Source organism: Trichosurus vulpecula (genome assembly GCF_011100635.1).
Source record: "Trichosurus vulpecula isolate mTriVul1 chromosome X unlocalized genomic scaffold, mTriVul1.pri SUPER_X_unloc_1, whole genome shotgun sequence".
Taxonomy (NCBI): Eukaryota; Metazoa; Chordata; class Mammalia; order Diprotodontia; family Phalangeridae; genus Trichosurus; species Trichosurus vulpecula.
In genome coordinates this window covers 3,217,933-3,237,450 of record NW_023494377.1, presented here as the reverse complement: position 1 = coordinate 3,237,450, position 19,518 = coordinate 3,217,933, and the positions used below count along the sequence as shown (strand labels likewise).

Here is a 19,518-nt window from a genome sequence, read left to right as displayed (position 1 = left end):
TCAGGGAGGATAGATTTCATGAGGCTGCTTAGCTGTACTGGCTATATCCAGATGTAAAAGGGACAGGTAAGACTCTGGGGCCCTCTGACAAACCAGCTATCAAAGAAGAGATAAAAAATTATCAAGGTAAAGCTGGGCTGCTCTTTAGCCAGCAGGTGAAACATCTGTGTAAACAAAGAAACTGTAGCCCCGTAAAATCTGGCAGCTTATCTGTACCTAGAAATGTTTTATTCATGCCATGGAAACAACCTTTCCCTTGATAATCTCTCTATCGGAAAACATCGTGGATTAATCTCAAGGTCCCTGGGCCTTTAGGCTATCTTATCATTTGGGGAGGTTTTGAATCTTTTTAATTATTATCATGAACTTGGCACACATCAACAAATTTGTACATTTCCATAAACAAAGAACAGAAAAAGTGTATGTGAAATGATGAATCTCTATTATGTATAGCTTTTTTTAAAGTGCCTTTAAAAATTTAACACAGTAGTACCAGTACAGTCCTGCTTGACTCTGACTTCTTCTGAAATCTGGGAGGAAGTTTTAATTTCAAGGTGTATCTTTGGTTTACAATTTTATCTTTTCCAACTCTACTAAATTTGTGTAATTTGTTTCTTTCCTCACCTCCATCACCACCTCATATGAATTTAACAGTGGCCCAAAATGCTACCCAAGAAACTTCCCAGCTTTGGGTTCAAAACTATTCATAGTATTACTCTAGAGCCCTGACCCACTGAATCTGAAATCTCATGATCTGAAATCATGGTGAAAGCAAAAATGATTTACTTAAAATAGAACATGTAATATGGGATGAAAAGGTGGATAGCCAGGGTACTCTACTGGTATCCCTGAAATGTCAGGAGAAAGCAAGGAAGGCCTTCGGTGCATTGAGTGGAACCACTGTAATGAACTTTTGGAGAGATACAGACAAATGTCACAAAGGATGGACAAGCATGGCTGAATTAGATTCGACATCACTTGGAAGACCTTCCAAATGGACGGGATCACAGATCCATTTGGGTATTTTAGTTATGTGAAGAAGTACCCAAAGGATCTGTGATTTCGTAAGTTTGGGAAACTCTACATGTGGAGCCCTCTTCTATGAACGCCTGTGTCTCTGGAAGCTCCTTAGGAGGTAAGTGACTTGATCAGGGTTATGAAGCTTTCTCTTAAGTATCAGAAGCAATATTTGAGCCCAGAGGCTTCCTGACTCCCAAGACCAGCAATCCATGCACTGTGCCAGGGTGCCTCTAGAATGCCAAGTAAATATTTTACCAGTTCATTGACAGAAACCAACTTTGAACATGAATGTTTCCAAAGCAAAACCTCATAGACGGGAAGTATTAGTCTCAGTACACAGTGTGTTGAAAGCACTCTAGGGTTCTCCATTAACATAGTAACCATGCAAAGAGGACACCGGGGTCATCTCTTCTCTGGTCTTTCTTCTCAATCAGATCTTTCTCCTTGGTCATGGAAAGCCACTGGTCCCTATAGCAGCTACCAACTAGAATCTCCCCAGCACAGAAGGGGGTGAAGACCTCACAGGGTTACTAAAGTCCAACTGTGCCAGAGTTCTTATTCCAAAATAGCTTGAGGGGAAGAATATCAATAATGGCATGACCTTGGGACATGGTTTGTGAAGCGCCCCTGTGTGGTGCCCATTTTTTTTAAATCTCTGCTGCTCCCATATTCCCTTCCTGCTAAATTTTAAGTTGGTGCTTCTCCTCTTGAATCTTCTGCCCTTGCTCCCTTTATTTGGACTTTAAGGTGGACTTGGGACTTTAAGATGGACTTTGGACTTTAAGATAAGGACATCAACCTTCTAGCTAAACCCTCCCCAATTATAGTGTGAGTTTACTGAGAGCAGACTGGCTGCTGCTTCTTTTTTTTTTCTAATTAGATCCCCATCAGTTAGCACAATGCTTGGCACATAGCAAATGTTTAATAAATGCTTTCTTACTCACTGATTCATTCTTCCAGGAGTTTGGCCAGTAGGCCAATACTGAGGCTATGAACACCGAGGCTGCATTAGAAGCATCCAATTAGTGATGGTAACTGCTAGAACTCGTAACTCTGAGCTACCCAGGGGCTGCTCTGTTTGGGGATGCCTTCTTTTTCTCACATCATCTTATCAGAGTGGAAACTTAAATAAATGTCAAGTATGTTTTATATAGGCTCCCTCCCCCAACTTCGGGGGCTGCGATGTTGATTTTTCCACTGCTATTTGGAAAATTATTCATCCGGCACTTCTTGATGTGCAATAGGATAGAGTAGGGGAGCAATTATTAAGCATTTTCTATGTACTAAGCCTTGGGGATAATACCTGCTCCCTTGGAGGGGAGAAAGCAGATGTAATAGGAAGATTTCACTGAAGGGTGGTTGTGGGGGCAATCTTGAGTCGCCACGCTAATGGCAAGGGCTATTGGGAAGGAGAGATCCTGGTTGGATTTGGAGAGATGGTAGAATTCAAGGCGGGGCCACTGGGGAAGATCCCCCTGCTTGGCCAGTAGGCTCTGCCATTCACTACTTCATGTTGGTCATGAGTGGGTGGGCAGGGTTCAGGGTAGGCCAATGGGAGACACCTAACTAGGTACTATGAAAAACACATGGCCTCAATGAATCTATTTGGAAAACCAAAGGATGCATATATAAAAAGTTAGTGAACAATATAGTGTATGCCCAGGTGTCAGTTAAGTAGTGCGGAAATGCTCTAGGAATTCTGAGTGAGGAGTTCTCTGTGCGAGGTGGGAGTGCGGATCGCCTTCCAGGGTAGGTGAGACTTGAGCTGAGTCTTGAAGGACATAGAGGATACAAGTAGGCAGAGGTTTGGTGGGGGTTTGGGGGGCGGAATTGAGGAATTCCAAGTGAGAAGAATGTAGGAATGGTTTGGAGGTAGAGATGTGTGCCATCAGTGGCGCAAGTACATGATGAAGTAATTAACACAAAAAGACACAAACATGGGGCTAGGCGGGTCGTATATTCGGGCTATAGACTGATTTTAATGGGGACATAGACAATCTTTTATACAGATTAATTGCTGAGTCATTCTGACTTCTCAGAAAAGTACAATGAAGTAATGGTTAATATATTTTTTATCTCCTTGTTCCTGGGAATGAGATGCTAGTCTCCTAACTGCCACCCAGATTGAAACATTTTTGTTCTTTCCCATGTGGAATAGCAGCTATGAAGGTGGGTTTTCTCTGCCACATCTTCTTATCCTTAGATAGCCTTTGCCTTGCATAGACCCATCCTCAATTGACCCTGCCTTGCAGAGGTCTAAGAGGCCTAAACACTAACCAGGATATAGCTGGCTCCCCACAGAGATGCACCAGGAATGTTCTAGAGAGTTATCAGAAATTTGATTTAGATGTTCTGTGGGAGGTAAGGTTGGAAAGGTAAGTTGGGGCCTGAAGGTAATAGAGAACCCTTGAGTTTGTGCATTGTGATGCTGCTCTGCTGAATCAAATGATTTTTATGCCCAATAAACCAGCACAGTGGGATCTTGTATTTACACCTTTGGTCAGTTGCGTGATTATGCAGATGCCTGCTGTAAAATATAATCTGCAAAAGCCAAATGTTCCCTGCTCATTGGCGTTAAAGGTGCCCTTGGTACACATGTAGATCATTCTTATAAATATTTTATAGAGATGATAAAATTAGGCATATAAATTGATAGTTTTTAATATCTTCTTAATCATATTTTGTGGTAGCAGTAACATTCCCCCCCATCATTTCATATCTTCCCAAAGGGTAATAGAGAGACAAATGGCAGATGTAGATGGGCTATAGCTCATTACCAACCAAGAACTGTACCCCAGAAGCATCGTAAAAGAGATTATCCAAGAAAAGCAAAACCCTAAGAAGTGGGCTATTTGTGTGGTAATGGACTCCTCCTCATTCGAAGTATTCTAGCCAAGGTTGAAGGACCACTTGTTGGCATAGTAGAGAGAAGAGATTATCCAGGAGGAGGTGGTCAGTGGAGTCGGTAGGTTCAAAAGGGTGAGGACTGAAAAAAGACCAACAGATTTGGCAATTAGGAGATCATCAGTGACTTTGGAGAGATCAGTTTCAATCGAGTGATGAGATCAGAAGCCAGATTGAAAACGATTAATGAGCGAAAGGAGAAGTAAAGGTAACAATTATAGATGACTTTTTCTAGGAATTTGACTGAAAAGGGAGGAAAGAGAGATGTAGGCTCTTGGCCAGATGGGAGTTGAGTTAGATGGACTGGATTATAAATTCAGGTTGTCCAATTTCCACTTCCCTCACTGCAGCAAGGTAGTCTTTTCATTCCTCCCTCATCGATTCCCTTTATGACTCTCCACAGAGACTATTCCAAGCCTTCCCTTCTCTCCTCAAGCTTCTCACACCTCTCCCTACCTTCTGCCTCCTATTGTGAGCGCCCTCTTCTCTCCTCTTATCAAAACTCCTAGATACCCCCCATCCCTCATTCTCTCCTTTCCCTCAATCTTTGACAGTGAGCTGGCCAAGGTCAAACCTTCTAGATGTGTTCTTGATCGCATCATCTCCTGTCTCCATTAGCAGATTGAATCCCCATCTGTTCCTATCTTCTCTACCATGATCTCTGTCCCCTAATATTCTTTCTTTCTCTATCTACTCATTCTTCCCCTGCTGTCTACAAACAAGCCCATATCTCCCACATCCTTAAAAAACTTTCACTCAGCCCAACCATCGAGGATTCTATATCTCTTTTCCCTTTCTCAGCCAAACTCCTAGAAAAAGCTGTCTTTTCATCATGTTCCTTAATCTTTTTCACTCTGGCTTCTCACCTCATCACTCATTTGAAACTGATCTCTCCAGAATGACTGATGATCTCCTAGTTGCCAAATCTGTTGGTCCATTTTCAGTCTGGTCCCCACCTTCTCCTCCTGGGTGCTCTTTTGTCTCTGGGTTTTCATGATGCTACTCTCTCCTTTTTCTCTTCCTTCCAGCCTGGTGGCTCCTTCTCAATCCCCTTGGCTGGTCAAACTACCATATCATGGCCCTAACTGTGAGTGCTCCCCAAGGTTCTGTGTAAGCCCTTCTGTGCTCTCTCTTGGAAATTCATCAGCTCCTATGGGCTTAGCTATCATTTCTGTGAAGGTGATCCACACATCTATATATCCAGCCCCAGTCTCTCTACTAAGCTTTAATCCTCTTTCACTAATTGCTTATTGGATATTTCAAACCAGATGTTTCAGAAACGTCTCAGACTCAACGTTATCGAAAACTGAACTCATAATCATTTCCCCCTAAATCTTCCCTCTTCCAAATTTCTCAGTTCCAGTCAAAGGTAACACCATCCTTCTAGTCTCCTGGGCTTATAATCATAGCATTGACCTCAGTTCCTCACTCACCCTTACCTCACATATCCAATGCCTTGCCAAATCTTGTCATTCCCACCTCCATAACATCTCTTGCATCTGAGCCCCTCTCTCCACTCACACAGCTATCATACAAGCCTACACAATCTTGGGGAGCACCCACAGTTAGGGCCATGATATGGTAGCAGCCAGCTTATAACCTTATTTCAGGTCTTCATCATTCTTGCTTAGATTATCGCTGCAACCTCCTGAATGGCCTCCCCATCTCAAGTCTATCCACATTCCAATCCATCACATATATTGTTGCCAAAGTAATTTTCCTGTAACTCTCCTACTCAGTCAACTACAGTGGCTCCCTATTGCTCTAGGATCAGATATAAACTCCTCTGTTTAGTTTTTAGGCCCTTTATGATCTATCCCCAGCCTATCTCTCCAGCCTCTTTAGATGTTACTCCCCATTTTGTGCCAACCTTTTCCATATGCTTTACACATGACCCTCCATCTCCCTTCTCTCTGCCTTTGCACTGGCTCTCTCCTATACTTGATGTGCCTTCCTTCTCACCTTGATTCCATAGAATTATTCTTCTTTCAAGACACCTTAAGTACCACTTTCAACATGAAGCTTTCCCTGACCCCCCCCCATTAGTGGTACTCTCCCTCCCAAACTACCTTATATTTAATTGTTTTGTTATTTATTTGTGTTTATACTTTGTATTAATTTGTCTTTATTCTTTGTATGTATTCTGTATATATTTATAAGTGTACTTGTCGCCCACATTAGAATATACATTCTGTGAAATATTATTTCATCGTTTGTCTTTGTCTCCCTGGTGCCTGGCACATAGTTGGTGTTTAATAAATGCTTATTGATTCTTTCTGGCCTCTACAATCCTTTTAGTACTGAGATTCTGTGATACGTCTGAAAAGCAGTGTGCCATGATGGAAAGATTGTTGGACCTGAAGTCAGAAAACCTGAGTTCAAGTCCCATCTTTGCCACTTAATTACCTCTGTAACCTTCAGACAGGTCACCTCACCTTTTTAGCTTTAGTTCCCCCATCCAAAAAACGAGGGGAGTGAACCTTCAAGATCGCTTCCAGGTCCCAATCTGTGATTCCAGGATAGCTGTCGATAGTGAGGGATGGCAGATGGATAACGCACATCCTGAATGAATGGCAATATAATGTAGGGCCCCCACTTTGTTGGATGGAGTCCTTGTGGTAGATTTATCTTAAAGACATGGGCAAGAGTTGCATAGGATGGGATGACATGAATGGGTTGTGACCTAATGGGCTGTTTCTTAATGAATGAAAACAGAGGTCCCCTGATATATTTCCAGCATGGTGCTACCTTATACACAGTAGGCATTTAATAAATGTTCATTGAAATGTCAAAAGAATAAGTGAATGGACTACTTTGTGAATTCTTTAGCCCATTTTTTGAAGAATATTTTATTTTCCCCCAATTATGCATAAAACAATTTATAACATTCATTTTTAAAAATTTTGAGTTCTACATTCTCTCCCTCTCTCCTTTCCCCCCTCCTTGAAACAGCAAGCAATTTATATAGGTTATACATGTATGATCATGTAAAACATATTTCCATATTAGTCATGTTGTGAAAGAAATCACAGACCAAAGAAACCCAAAAAAATAAAGTAAAAAAATGTCTACTTTGATCTGCATTCAAACTCCCATCAGTTCTTTCTCTGGAGGTGGATAGCATTTTTCATCATAAGGCCTTCAGAATTGTCTTGGATCATTGTATTGCTGAGACTAGTTAAGTTAGTCACAGTTGATCATCCTACAATATCGCTGTTACTGTGCACAATGTTCTCCTGGTTCTGCGCATTTCACTTTGCATTGGTTCATATAAATCTCCCCAAGTTTTTCTTTAGCCCATTTCTTGAGCAGAACTCTCATGAAATGTCCATACTTCCAATACAAAGTATGAGATACATATGTAAATGAGGAAGAAATGAGATAACATAAAATGAGCTCTACAAATCTTAAAGTTCTATATAAATGCTAGCTAGCATTATTATCATCCAATTTCTAGCATTTCATACATGCTAGGTCATGGTTGTAACCTCTTCTAAGCATGTGATTGATCCTTCTAAGCTGTGACAGATCCTAAAGCACATAGCCTCCCTGGACCTGTGCTTCCCTTTGCATTTTTTCATTGTTTTAACTATATTTGCACACTTTAACAATTGAGAGGTAACATGAAACCTCTAGTGAACTCTGATTTAGAAGACCCATCCAAATCCCCATTCTGCTGGTTCCTATCTGAGTGACCCTCACCAAGTCACCTGTCCTCTCTTAGCCTCAGTTTTCCCAATGATAAAATGGGAGTGATAATATTGGCACTAACTACTCTTTGGAAAGCACATTTTAGACCATTAAAGTGATATTGAGATGCGGCCTATAGTAATCAGGAGAAAACGAGCATCATGTTAGTGTTCGTTCCTACTAGTGAGAGGTATCAGCCTTTGGACGGTAAGGGTAATTAAATGTTCTGGAAACACGGGGGACATATTGAACTCTGATCCATTTTCTTGACAGCATAAAGCAGCCACGACTGAGAAAATATGAATTGCATACCCTCCCTCCCCCCGCCCCCAGCGTCAGCATACGCAGTTATAAACAGTTACAGGCACATCATTATAAATATTTACATATAGGCTCCAGCCTTCTTCAGACTTTTGACTTCAGAAGTTTGAATAAAGGACCTTACTGGTCTCATATAATATTCTAATTATATGTTTGTGCTGCTACATGGCTACTCCCCCCACGTGAGCCCACCGTTCTAACTAAACAGGTATCTACGGAAGATGGTACCTGGCACATAGCACTTAATAAATGCTTGGAATTGATAGTCTTCCCAAAGTTCCCTGAACATTGGCATCTCTGCAGCTTTGATCACTGGATTCAGCCTGCCCAGAATGCTTCCCTCCTTCCTTTCAGCTTATCTAAATTCTGCAACTCATTCAAGATTCTGCCCCACTTCTCTCTCCTCCACGAATCACAAAGCCAACCATAGAATGTTAAAGCTGAAAAAGATTACAGGGAGAGCTTGGTACAACTTCCTCTTTTTATAGATGAGCAAGCAAAAGCCTAGAGGAGGAAGTGATTTCTGCAGGGCTACATATTGATTTGTGACAGAGGACAAAATCAATGCAGTCAGGATAAGAAGAGAAATTGTCAATTGGAGGGACCGTCCCCCAAACCTTTGTACCAAATATCTCTTTGTTGCAGGCATACAGGGAAATAACACAAATATGTAAGACCAAAAGCTATCCCTTGAAAGATGTGATCAAGGAATTACCAACTAATAACTCTATGAAATCATGCTCCAAGTCACTAATAATAAAAGAAATAGAAACAAAAAGCTGTGTAATGACCTCACATACTACTAAATGAAACAGGGCCTCCTTAGCCTCTTCTTCTTTCTTCTCTCCCCTCCTTTCCACATCCCCCAGGGACTCTTCTTCTGAACCTCCTACTTCATTATCTTGAGGACCTGCTATTACCATCCCCCCCATCCTAGGGACTTTATGCCACACTGTATAGTTAATTAACATCAGAGGTGAGAGGGAGGCATTATGGTACAGTGGAAAGAGCACTGGGTTCAAACCCCATCTTTAGGTCTTACTACTTTTGTGACCCTGGGTAAATCACTTCCCCTCCTTGGGTCCCAGTTTCCTCTGCTATAATATGAGGGAGTTGGACTAGATGCCATTGAGGTCCCTTCCAGTTCTAGATTTATGATGCTGTGATTGATCCTAAAGCACTTAGCCTCCCTGAGCCTCTACTTCTTCATCTGTCAATTAGAGAGTTTGAACTAGAGTCTTTGAAGTCCTTTCCACCTCTGTGATCTTATATGTTACTTTGGCAACTGACTTGACATTCTTGTCCTCAGTTCCCTCCTTTGTAAAAGGAAGGGGATTGGACAAGATGGCCTCTGAGGTTCCTTCCAATTTTAGTATCCTGTGTGTGTGACCTTGAGCAAATAATTTCTCTTCTCTAGGTATCAGTTTCCTCATCTGTAAATGAGAGGGTGGACTAGATGGCTTCTGAGGTCCTTTGCAGCTTTGATCCTATAAGTATCCTAGGAATAAATTGAGGCAAGTCTAAAGGAGGAAGATGGGGACAAGAAATGAAAGAAAACCACCTGGATGGTTAGGAGAGTCAAAAAAGACCATGTGAGTGGAAAGGTGGCCAGATGAGTAAGCACGAGATTAGTTAGGAACAGCTCTAGGGCTATGGGATTTCCAAGGAACTCCACATGGTGAGCCACAGTGGGGCCATCAAAGAATTGGCTTGGGAGTCATTGCAGGGATGCTTCCTACCTTCAGCATGCATATGCATCCTAGAAGGGTGCTATGAAGAAATGCCCCTTCCCTTACCATTGGCAGGAGTGGTATAATTCTATTATGTGTAGTCTCAGCAACCTATATGAATATTTTCCAGCTCCCTTGAGGGCCAAAAAATACAGAAGAGGAGAAAAAGACCCTAGGTAGAATAGGATGGGGCTGGGCTCCTTTCTGCCCGAGTTCTTGTTCCCTCACTGACCTCTAGCCTACAAATTTCTCATATTATCCCCTTTCCCATCTTCTTTTCTATATGCCCCCTCCCCTGTGTTGTGCTAAAGAAAATAGAAAATGAAAGAGGAAGAGCTGGTCAAAATGTCAGCTCCTTCTTGCTACTTCCCCCTGCCCATCTCCTTGACCTTCGACCATGGGATCAGGACATTTTGCTGTCAAAAGTTTATTATATCCAAATCCTGATGTATCCAAATGAGGCTCCTCCTTCTGCAACGTGACTTCACCTAGATAAGGCTCGGAAAAGACAGATTAGCGAGAGTTGGCACTGGAAATAGCATCTCCACATTTCATCCATCCCTCTACCCAGCCATTCATGAGCTACCATGACCTAACAGTAATGTTCTAAATGCTTTGAACTCATTGGTGCCCAAATTAATGTCCCTTCCTCAAGGAGCAGAGCTCAGAAGTAAAGAAGAATGTGCCTAGCTATCAGTCCAAATTGTTCAGAGACAGCAGGGTGTCCAGTGCCGGCTCCCTGTGTTTGACAGTGTAATATCATGGACTTTCTTGGCAGGTGAATACTGCAATGCATGAGGCCAAGCTCATGGAAGAGTGTGATGAACTGATGGAGATCATCCAGCAGAGGAAGCAGGCGATTGCAGTCAAAATAAAAGAGACCAAGGTGAAGGATGGCATTTCATTGAGTTGGCGGGATGTCAACCTTTCAAGTGTCATTTGCTATAAGTAATAGGTGATGGGTTGTAGAGGTTGGGGTTCAAAAGTAGCAGTTCTTTATATGATGCCATGTCCCCAGTGGATACTCGAGCCTAGAATATATGTTCTCCACCTGTCTGTAAGGCACAGGATTCCCATAAATTGGAGAATAAGTTCCAAACTGATGATGGTACTCAAATTTCATTGGCTTACAGATTCTGGAATGGGGCAGAGAATGAAAGGGAGTGGGAGAATTTGCTAGCTGGGAGGGCCAAGAGGGTATTAACAGCACCAACCATATCTGCATTCTTCTCTGTTGTAAACGTGAAAGTGCCATAGAAATTCAAGTTAGCATAATTTTCTTGTTCTCAGTTTTTTCAGTGGTTGAGTGCATAGCATTATTGGACTTGGAATCAGGAAGACCTTGGGAAAGTCACTGTACCTGTTTGTAAAATGAAGTGGTTGGACATGACCTCTAAGGTCCATTCCTGCTCTAAATCCAGAATCCTGTGAAACAGTCTTGGGACAAATCACTATTCTGCTATTATTCTTTGAGATGTACTATTCTACAGACTACTGTAATAGAGATAATAACAGTTATTATTAACAATAGCCCATGCATCTGATGATAGAGTCTTGCTGCCACAGTGGGATAATGTGGGGTTACTTCACGAGTTGAAGGCAAACAGCACCTGCCGCCCTCCCCGCCACCCTGGCCCGATTCAATTAGACAGGCATTTATTGAGTGTCTCCTGTGAACCTAGCACTGTGATATGCACTATGGACATATATGAGAAATTTATTACCTAGTCTCTGCTCTCAAGGAGAGAAAAGACTAAACCGCAGGAAAGCTAGAATACAATGTAAGATAGCATATAGGAAAGAGACAGTGAAAGATAGCATATAATAAAGTGTTTAATTAAATGTAACCAAATGCTAAACTGTATAATCCAGCTAGTAAGAAATAGGGATAGTGACTGGGCCTGTGATTTTATGATAGGGATCTCCCAGATGAAGAAATTCTGTATCAGTACAGGTCAGTACCTTCTCAGAGAACTTCTGGGGGCCCTCACAGGTTAAGTGACTTGTACAATGTCACACAGGTAATATGTCTGAGGTAGGAGAATCAGGAAGTGAAGAGGGACCTGAAAATTGATTGGGGAAGGTTTTGTGTTGGACTTGGGAAGGACTTTGGGGCTGGTGGAAGGGAGTAAGGGAGATCGTTCTCAGCAGGGGAAACAGCATGGGCAAAGGTGAAGGGGTGGGAATGAGTATGATGTATATGGGGAACAATGAGAGACTGGCCTAACTCTAATGGAAGGAGCCAGTTGAGACACAGTGAGATTATGTTGGCTAGGTGAAGTGAGGACTCATTGTAGAGAGCTGTGAAGGACAGTTGTGGAGTTTGGACTTGATCCACTAAGCAGTGAGGAGCCATTGTGAATCCTTGAGCAGGAGAGTTGCACAATGCTTTAAAGCAATATTTCCAGAAGCATACCTTTTATAGTCTGTCTGAAAGATACTTTCATCAGGGAGACCATTTAGGAAGCTACTTTCAGGTTGTGGGCATGAGGACAAGAGGGCCTTAATTAAGCTCATGGTGCTGAGAATAGAAAGAAAAGGGGGGAAATAGATAAGAGACATAAAGATGGAGAGAGAGCAGTCAAAAGTGATTTCCAGGTGTTTAGCTTGAATAATGAGAATAATGGTGCTGACACATTATGAATATGTCAAAATGGGGCCGATGTTTTGAGCTTGAGTTTATGTGATTTTGTTTTTCTCGGTCTGACAGTAACAACATAGGTGACTCTATGCTCATACTCTGCATACAGTGAGAGAAGCCACATGCTAATGAAGTGTTCGTTATTGACATAAGATGCCTTGGGGAGTGGTTCTAACCCTCACAGGCAATGAAGTTACTAAAGCACAGATATATGAATGTACAGATATTATACATACACGCACTCACATAAAGGAGTAAATAGGTGAGAATGCATGGCATGCTGGGTGAATGCTGGACCAGATAGGTTGATGGGAGAAGCAGGGGGCTGGCTGAGAAATAAGGGGGCAAGTAGATGATGGAGAAATTGAAGAGATAGAAGTGGTGAGTGGTCAGCAATTTGATCACAGGAGTCATATTTTGGGGATTCCCCAGATATTACATTTCATTTGGGTTGCTTGAAATGGATGGCATCATGTTTTCTCTTTTTCACTTGACTCATTTTTTGAAGGTGATGAAGCTGAGGAAGTTGGCACAGCAGGTTGCCAATTGCCGCCAATGTCTAGAACGCTCAACAGTCCTCATCAACCAAGCAGAGCGTATCCTGAAAGAAAATGACCAGGCACGATTCCTACAATCTGCAAAAAACGTCGTGGAGAGGTGGGGTCTCTATGGTTCTCTTGAAGCAGATGTCTGGTCTTGTGAAAAGAGACCAGTTTGTAAGCTATTTATCCCATTCAGACATGTCTGTTAGCAGCTGCCACCTGGGCATTGCCCCAAATCCACCGAGAGTGAGGAACAGTACTGTTCCTTGTTCCCAGTTGCTTGTAACTATACAAGTAACAGTGCTGTTCCTTGTTCCCAGTGGTGAGCCCTGTGAGTCATTGGAGGCCTCTCGTCCAACACCATCTGCCATTCCTCTGCTCTCCAGCCCAGCATGCGCCTACCTCCACCAGCTACTGCCATAGCTTCCTGATGCTGCTCTGTGGCAGGAGTTGTCTGAGCTGGTGCTGGAGCAGGGACAGGGGTAACAGCTGGCTTTGACTTTACCTAACTATAAACCTCCTTACCTTCATTTAGGGAATTCCCATAACACTCCTTTCTAATGGCTCATGGTCCATTTACTTAGAGTAGCATGGTAGAGAACAATGGCCATATGTCTTGAGTGCTAGCTCCTTACTAACTGTGACTTTGGGCATGTCAGTCCTCTCTGGCCTTTATTTCCTTCATCTGTCAAACAAAGATGATGGTATTTACATTTTCTGCCTCGTAGAGGTACTGTGAAACACTGGAGAAACGTGAGCAATGATTCTTGTGCCCAAGGTTCAAAAAGACCAAAGCAACTTGTCCAATGATAAGTCAGTGGCAGAACCAGAAGAAAACATGAGATGATTTTCCAACCTAGCCACAGCATTAAGGAGAACATTTGTCTTCTTATTCTCCAGTCTTTGCTTGGAAGTTGTATTGTTTTTCCTTCATTCTCAAAGAGGATGATGACATCAGGGAGGTGATGACATGACTTGCAATTGACTTTGATTTGAGTGAGGGAGGGCTCTGCAGGGTCACCAGCCTCACTTTCTCCTCCAGAGCCATCTGGGTCCAGTGGCCAGATATCAATCCCGACAACTGGAGATGGCCCAGGATGCAGTGGGAAACCTTGGCACTTTTAAGCTAAGGCCTTTCCAGGTTCTCACTTTGGGTGAGGTAATGCCCATTCAATGAATAGGCCTTAAAAAGGCCTTTAAAAAGAATCACAGTCTTTTGTTTCAGCCCTTTATCCTGGCATTGGCTTGTACTTAGAACTGTGCCTACTTGGGGGACCAGCCCCAGGAAGCAGAGCCTTGCAGTGTTTGCTTGTCTCTGTGGAACATAGCATAGGGGTGTGAGTGTGTGAACCTCTCCATATCCTTGCTCCACTTTACCAGAATTAATGCAGTGGCATCTGAACTATTCTGTTTCCAGTTTCTTGCCACTTCAAATCAATCAACTCAGCAAGCATTTCATAAGTGCCTTTTATGTGCCAGCCATTGCCCTAGGCATGAAAAGATAACACTGTTCCTGCCCTCAAGATGTTTATGTCCTGGGGTTGGAGGGGTGATGGTGGTGGTGATAATGGTGATGTGACAGCAACAGTGGGCTGTGTGGTGACGTGACAGTGGTGTTCATGCTAGCGTGAGAGTGATGGTAGTGGCGATGTGATCATGATGGTGATGGTAATGTGGCAGTGATGGTGGTACCAACGACGCATAGTGATGGCGAGTGACAGTGATGCCATTGGTAGATGTGTTGATGTAACCGTGATGATGGGTTAGATGTAACGGTGATAGCATTGGTGGTGGTGATGGGTCACTGACAACAGTGACAATAGGGATGGTGGTGCCAGTGTTGGGGTGATGGTGTTCCCATTGACAGTGATGCTGATGTTGGAGTGAGGGCAGTGCTGACATGGTGGTTTCGGTGCTTCTGATGCCACGTGGCAGTGGTGATGTGGTAGTTGTGGTGGCAGTGATGTGGCAGGGACGGTAGTGATGGTTATGATAGTTTTAGAGCTTCTGATGTCACATAGTGGTGGCAGTCATGCCAATGATAGTTGTGTTGATGTAACAGTGAAGATGGTCCTGATGGGGCAGCTGATGTTATAGTGTTAATAGCATTGGTGGTAGTAATATGGTAGTGACAGTAGTGTTGACGTAACAGTGACAATAGTGTTGATATGACAAGGATGGTGGTGCCGGTGTTGTGGTGATGGTGTTCCCATTTAACAATGATGCTGATGTTGGAGTGAGGGCAGTGCTGACATGGTGGTTTCGGTGCTTCTGATGCCACGTGGCAGTGGTGATGTGGTAGTTGTGGTGGCGGTGATGTGGCAGGGACAGTAGTGGTGGTTATGACAGTCTTGGTGGTTCTGATGTCAAATAGATATTGTTCCTCTTGGTAGCATTATGTTATTGAGAGCGTTATGATGGTGGTGCTGATGTGGTGGTGATGGGGACATTGGTAGCAAGGGGGTGGGGGTGGGGGTGCTAGAGATATTATTGTTACAGTGGTCATGATATCACAGGGATGCTGGCACCCATGTGACCATTATTGTGGTGATGCCATGACATGATGATGCTGCTGATGGTGCAGTTGCCACTTGCTACCAGTGTCCTCATCAACCAAGCACAGGACATCCTGAAAGAAAATGGCCAGGCACGATTCCTACAATCTGCAAAAATCGTGGAGAGGTGGGCTCTCTCTGGTTCTCTTGAAGCAGATGTCTGGTCTTGTGAAAAGAGACCAGTTTGTAAGCTGTTTGATCCCATTCAGACATGTCTGTTAGCAGCTGCCACCTGGGCATTGCCCCAAATCCACCGAGAGTGAGGAACAGTACTGTTCCTTGTTCCCAGTTGCTTGTAACTATACAAGTAACAGTGCTGTTCCTTGTTCCCAGTGGTGAGCCCTGTGAGTCATTGGAGGCCTCTCATCCAACACCATCTGCCATTCCTCTCCAGCCCAGGGAAACTGAACCCTGCAGTGTTTATGTTTGTCTCTGTGGAACATGGGATAGGGGTTTGAGTGCCGGCCCTCATCCTGCTACACCAGAATTAGTGCACTAACATCCTGTTTTCTCTGTTCCATTTGCTCCCCATTTCAAATAAATCAATTCATTGAGCACTTATTAAGCACCTTTTTGTGCTAGGTATAAAAAGACAAAACCAGAACTGGCCCTGCCCTCATGGAGCTTCTATTCTATTGGTAGAAAATACATATACAGATAAGTTAATACAAAATACAAAACTTAGTAAAATTAGCTTTTGGAATGGGGAAGGTATGGACATGTGGAGAGATCAATAAGGGCCTTATGTTAGAGGTGGTGCTTGAGCTGAGCCTTAAATGAAGTTGCCAATCCAAAAGATGGAGGTGTAGATGAAATATTCCAGGCATGGGAAATGGAAATATGGATGTGAGAGACGAAATGCCATATATGACAAACAGCAGTGACTCGCAGGTCAACAAGAGGAAAGACTAGACGCTTTCTCCAATCTCAACAGCCTCTCAAATCTTTCAAAGATAGTAATTATGTGCAAGAGATAAAGGAATTGGAGCTGTTTGCATGGTCTGAGACACCAAGAATCCTAACTAGGTTACAACCAGATGAATGAACAAAAGTGAAGGCTAATCTCTGCTTACTTAGCGCTTTCTCCACCCTCCCAGCCCCTCACCCCGACCCAGCCACTACACTCTGCTCCTCGCTACCTCCATCTCCTTGCACAAGACAAATCAAAATCCAAAAGCTTGCCCTGGCTGGGACTGTAGTGTGGCAGGGCTCTATGCTGCAACAGTATTCAGCCAGAGAACTGAGGAACAGAAGGGAAATGGGGCAGGATGCCAGCATGTGTTTGGTTCCACCAGGCCTGAAGCAAAGGGGAATGGCATGCAGCTGTAGTCAGTTCTGTCTCCCTAGAAGTCACTTGTGACAGAGACCAAGGCCAGTGAAGCCTGAGTTGCCTAACATGGGAGAAAGCTGAGATACCTTTGAGGTTCAGCCCTCAGGAAAGCTGCCATCAAAGGAGTCAGAAAGGGAGCAAGAAGGGAATATAAGGGAAAAAGTCTGAAATTATCGAAGATCTCAAGATGAAGAAAACTCATTTAAAGACTTTGAGCATCAGCAGATAAACCAACAGGGAAGATATTAATAACAGAAGGAAATATGACCTCCAGATCATTTTAAGAAGTCCATACATCTGTGAATAAATCTGCCAAAAGAAATAAAAAGAAAATGAATGAAGCAGAGGACCCTGTGAATTCCTGAAAGGGCATGGAACCACAACTGGATTCTACTGAATAGTTTAAAAGAAATAAGAGTTTTGAAAGCAGAATTTGTGCCCTGCACAGTAGAAATAATCAGCATATTAGAAAAACTGGAATCCATGATGCAAACCTCACGAAAGAAACAAAAGAGACAACAAATGATGGAGAAAGCAAATACGCAGAGGTAAAGGATGGTCTGGAAAGAAGAGAAGCAAAAAGCAGTAACATTAAAAGAAAACAGTCTCTATGCAAGGAAAACATATTGATCTCGAAGACAGCATGACAAAAGGCACCTTGAGGATTATAGATATTCCAGAAGAACATGACTAGTCAAAAGACCTGAACACCATGATTCAAGAAATAATGCAAGAAAACTGCCCAGAACTTCTGAACAGAGAAAACAAAGTGCCAATTGAAAGAATACCCAGATCACCTCCCGAAAAATCCCTGTGCTGCAATCTCCAAGACTCTGAGTCATTAACTTTAATCTTTTCAATGATAAACAGCAATTTTTGCAAGCAACCAGGAGAAATACTTTCAAGTAAGAAGGAAAGAAAACTAGAATAACACAAGATTATTTTACATCCACCAGAAACCACAGAAAAAATGGAATAACGTGTTCCAGAGAGCAAAGATGCTCAAGAATCAACCCAGGGTGACCTATCCTGCAAACTGTTCAGTGAAAAAGTATTTTCAGTATACCTACAAAGAAAACAATACCTGAGCAAACTATATACTTTACCAACAGCACAGACAACAGAAACATAAGAAAGGTAAACAAATACAGTGACCAGAGAAGGCACAGGTGATGAAATAAATTACTCCAGAAAAAAAAGGAAAGACATCCATGGGGTTAGCAACGACAAGTAACAAGAGGGACCATCAAGTGATTTCTTCCTAAAAGTATAACAGGAAACATGGGTGAAGGCAGAAGACAAATAGAAGAGCTGGTGGCAAACAGAGCATTTTGACTGGATCATCTATTTTTCAAAACTTTTCCATCCTTAGGCTTCCCGTGGCTCCCCCTTTCCCCACCCTCTCAATTGAGGACCTTGCCTAAATCTTTATTGAGAAAATTAAGCCTTTACCTCCCTCTTCTCCCTTCATATTCTTCTCACATCCTTCTGATTTTATCCTCTACTATCTTCTCCTTTACTTTGATCTCTCACAAAGAGGCAGTCTTTCTCCTTACATGATCAACCATTTATGTGTTCCCTTGATCCCATCCTCTCCAGCAGATTGCCCCTATTATCATGCCCTCTTTTCCCCCTAGAAATGTGTTCCATCCCTGCTGCTTACAAACACAGCAAAGTTTCCTCTATCCTTAAAAAAATCTTCACTCAATCTGTCCATCCCTAATCAGTATCATCCAATATCTCTACTCCCCTTCTCAACCGAATTACTTGAAAAAGCCAACTACATCCAATGCCTCCACTAACTATCCTTCCACTCTCTTCTAAACCCTCTGTAGTCTGACATCCCACCTAATGACTCAACTGAAGTTAATCTCTCCAAAGTTACCTCTGGTCTCTTAATTGCCTAAATCAAATGGCTTCCTTTCAAACATCATCCATTGGGACCTCTCTGCAGAATTTAACACTGTTGATAGCCTTCTTATTTTGAATACTCTCACAGTTTTGATAACACTGCTTTCTTGCTTCTACTCTTGATCGTTTACTCTTCCTTAGTATCCTTTGCTGACTCATAATCTGTATCATAGCACCTAACTGTAGGTGTATTTCTAAGGCTATATCCTAGGCTCTCTGTTCTTTACTCTTAACATTCTCTGACTTACTAACATCATCAAATCCCATTGGTTTAATCATTATCTCTATGCAGGTCACACACATGTACATATATACACATTAAGAATTATAGAAGCTAACACTTATACAGTGATTACTATGTGACAGGCACTGTGGTAAATGCTTGACAATTATCTCATTTGATCTTCACAACAATGCTGGGAGGTAGGTACTGTTATTATCTCCATTTTACAGATGAGGAAACTGAGACAGGCAGAGGTGAAGTGACTTGCCCAGGGTCATACAGCTAGCAATTATCTGAGGAAGGATTTTAACTCAGATTAGTCTCTCAATCCTGAATCACCAGTTGGATATTTCAAATCAGATGTATCATAGGCATCTCAAAATCAACATACCCAGAACATAAGTTGATATCTCTCCACTAAACCTGTTCTTCTTCCAAGATTCCTTATTTCTGGCATGGGCTTTCTATTTCTTTTTCTATTTCTATTTCTTTCTATTTCTATTTCCATTTCTTTTTCTATTTTTTTCTATTTCTATTTCTTTCTGTTTCTGCTTTTCTATTTCTATTTCTTTCTATTTACCTCATCATCCTTGACTTCTCACCATGCCTTATCCAACATATTCAAAAAGTTGCCAGATCTTGTCATTTCTA

At 42.5% G+C, this 19,518-nt stretch overlaps 1 protein-coding gene across 2 annotated transcripts in view; it reads left to right on the top strand.

Moving 5' to 3' along the window:
• Positions 1 to 19,518, top strand: part of MID2 (midline 2) — a 98,581-nt gene that overhangs the window by 48,645 nt on the left and 30,418 nt on the right. For both annotated transcript variants that reach the window (XM_036740502.1, XM_036740501.1), the window contains exons 4-5: positions 10,444 to 10,551; positions 12,815 to 12,963. In XM_036740502.1, the coding sequence (XP_036596397.1) occupies positions 10,444 to 10,551; positions 12,815 to 12,963 (257 nt within the window). The remainder of the gene's footprint in view (positions 1 to 10,443; positions 10,552 to 12,814; positions 12,964 to 19,518) is intronic.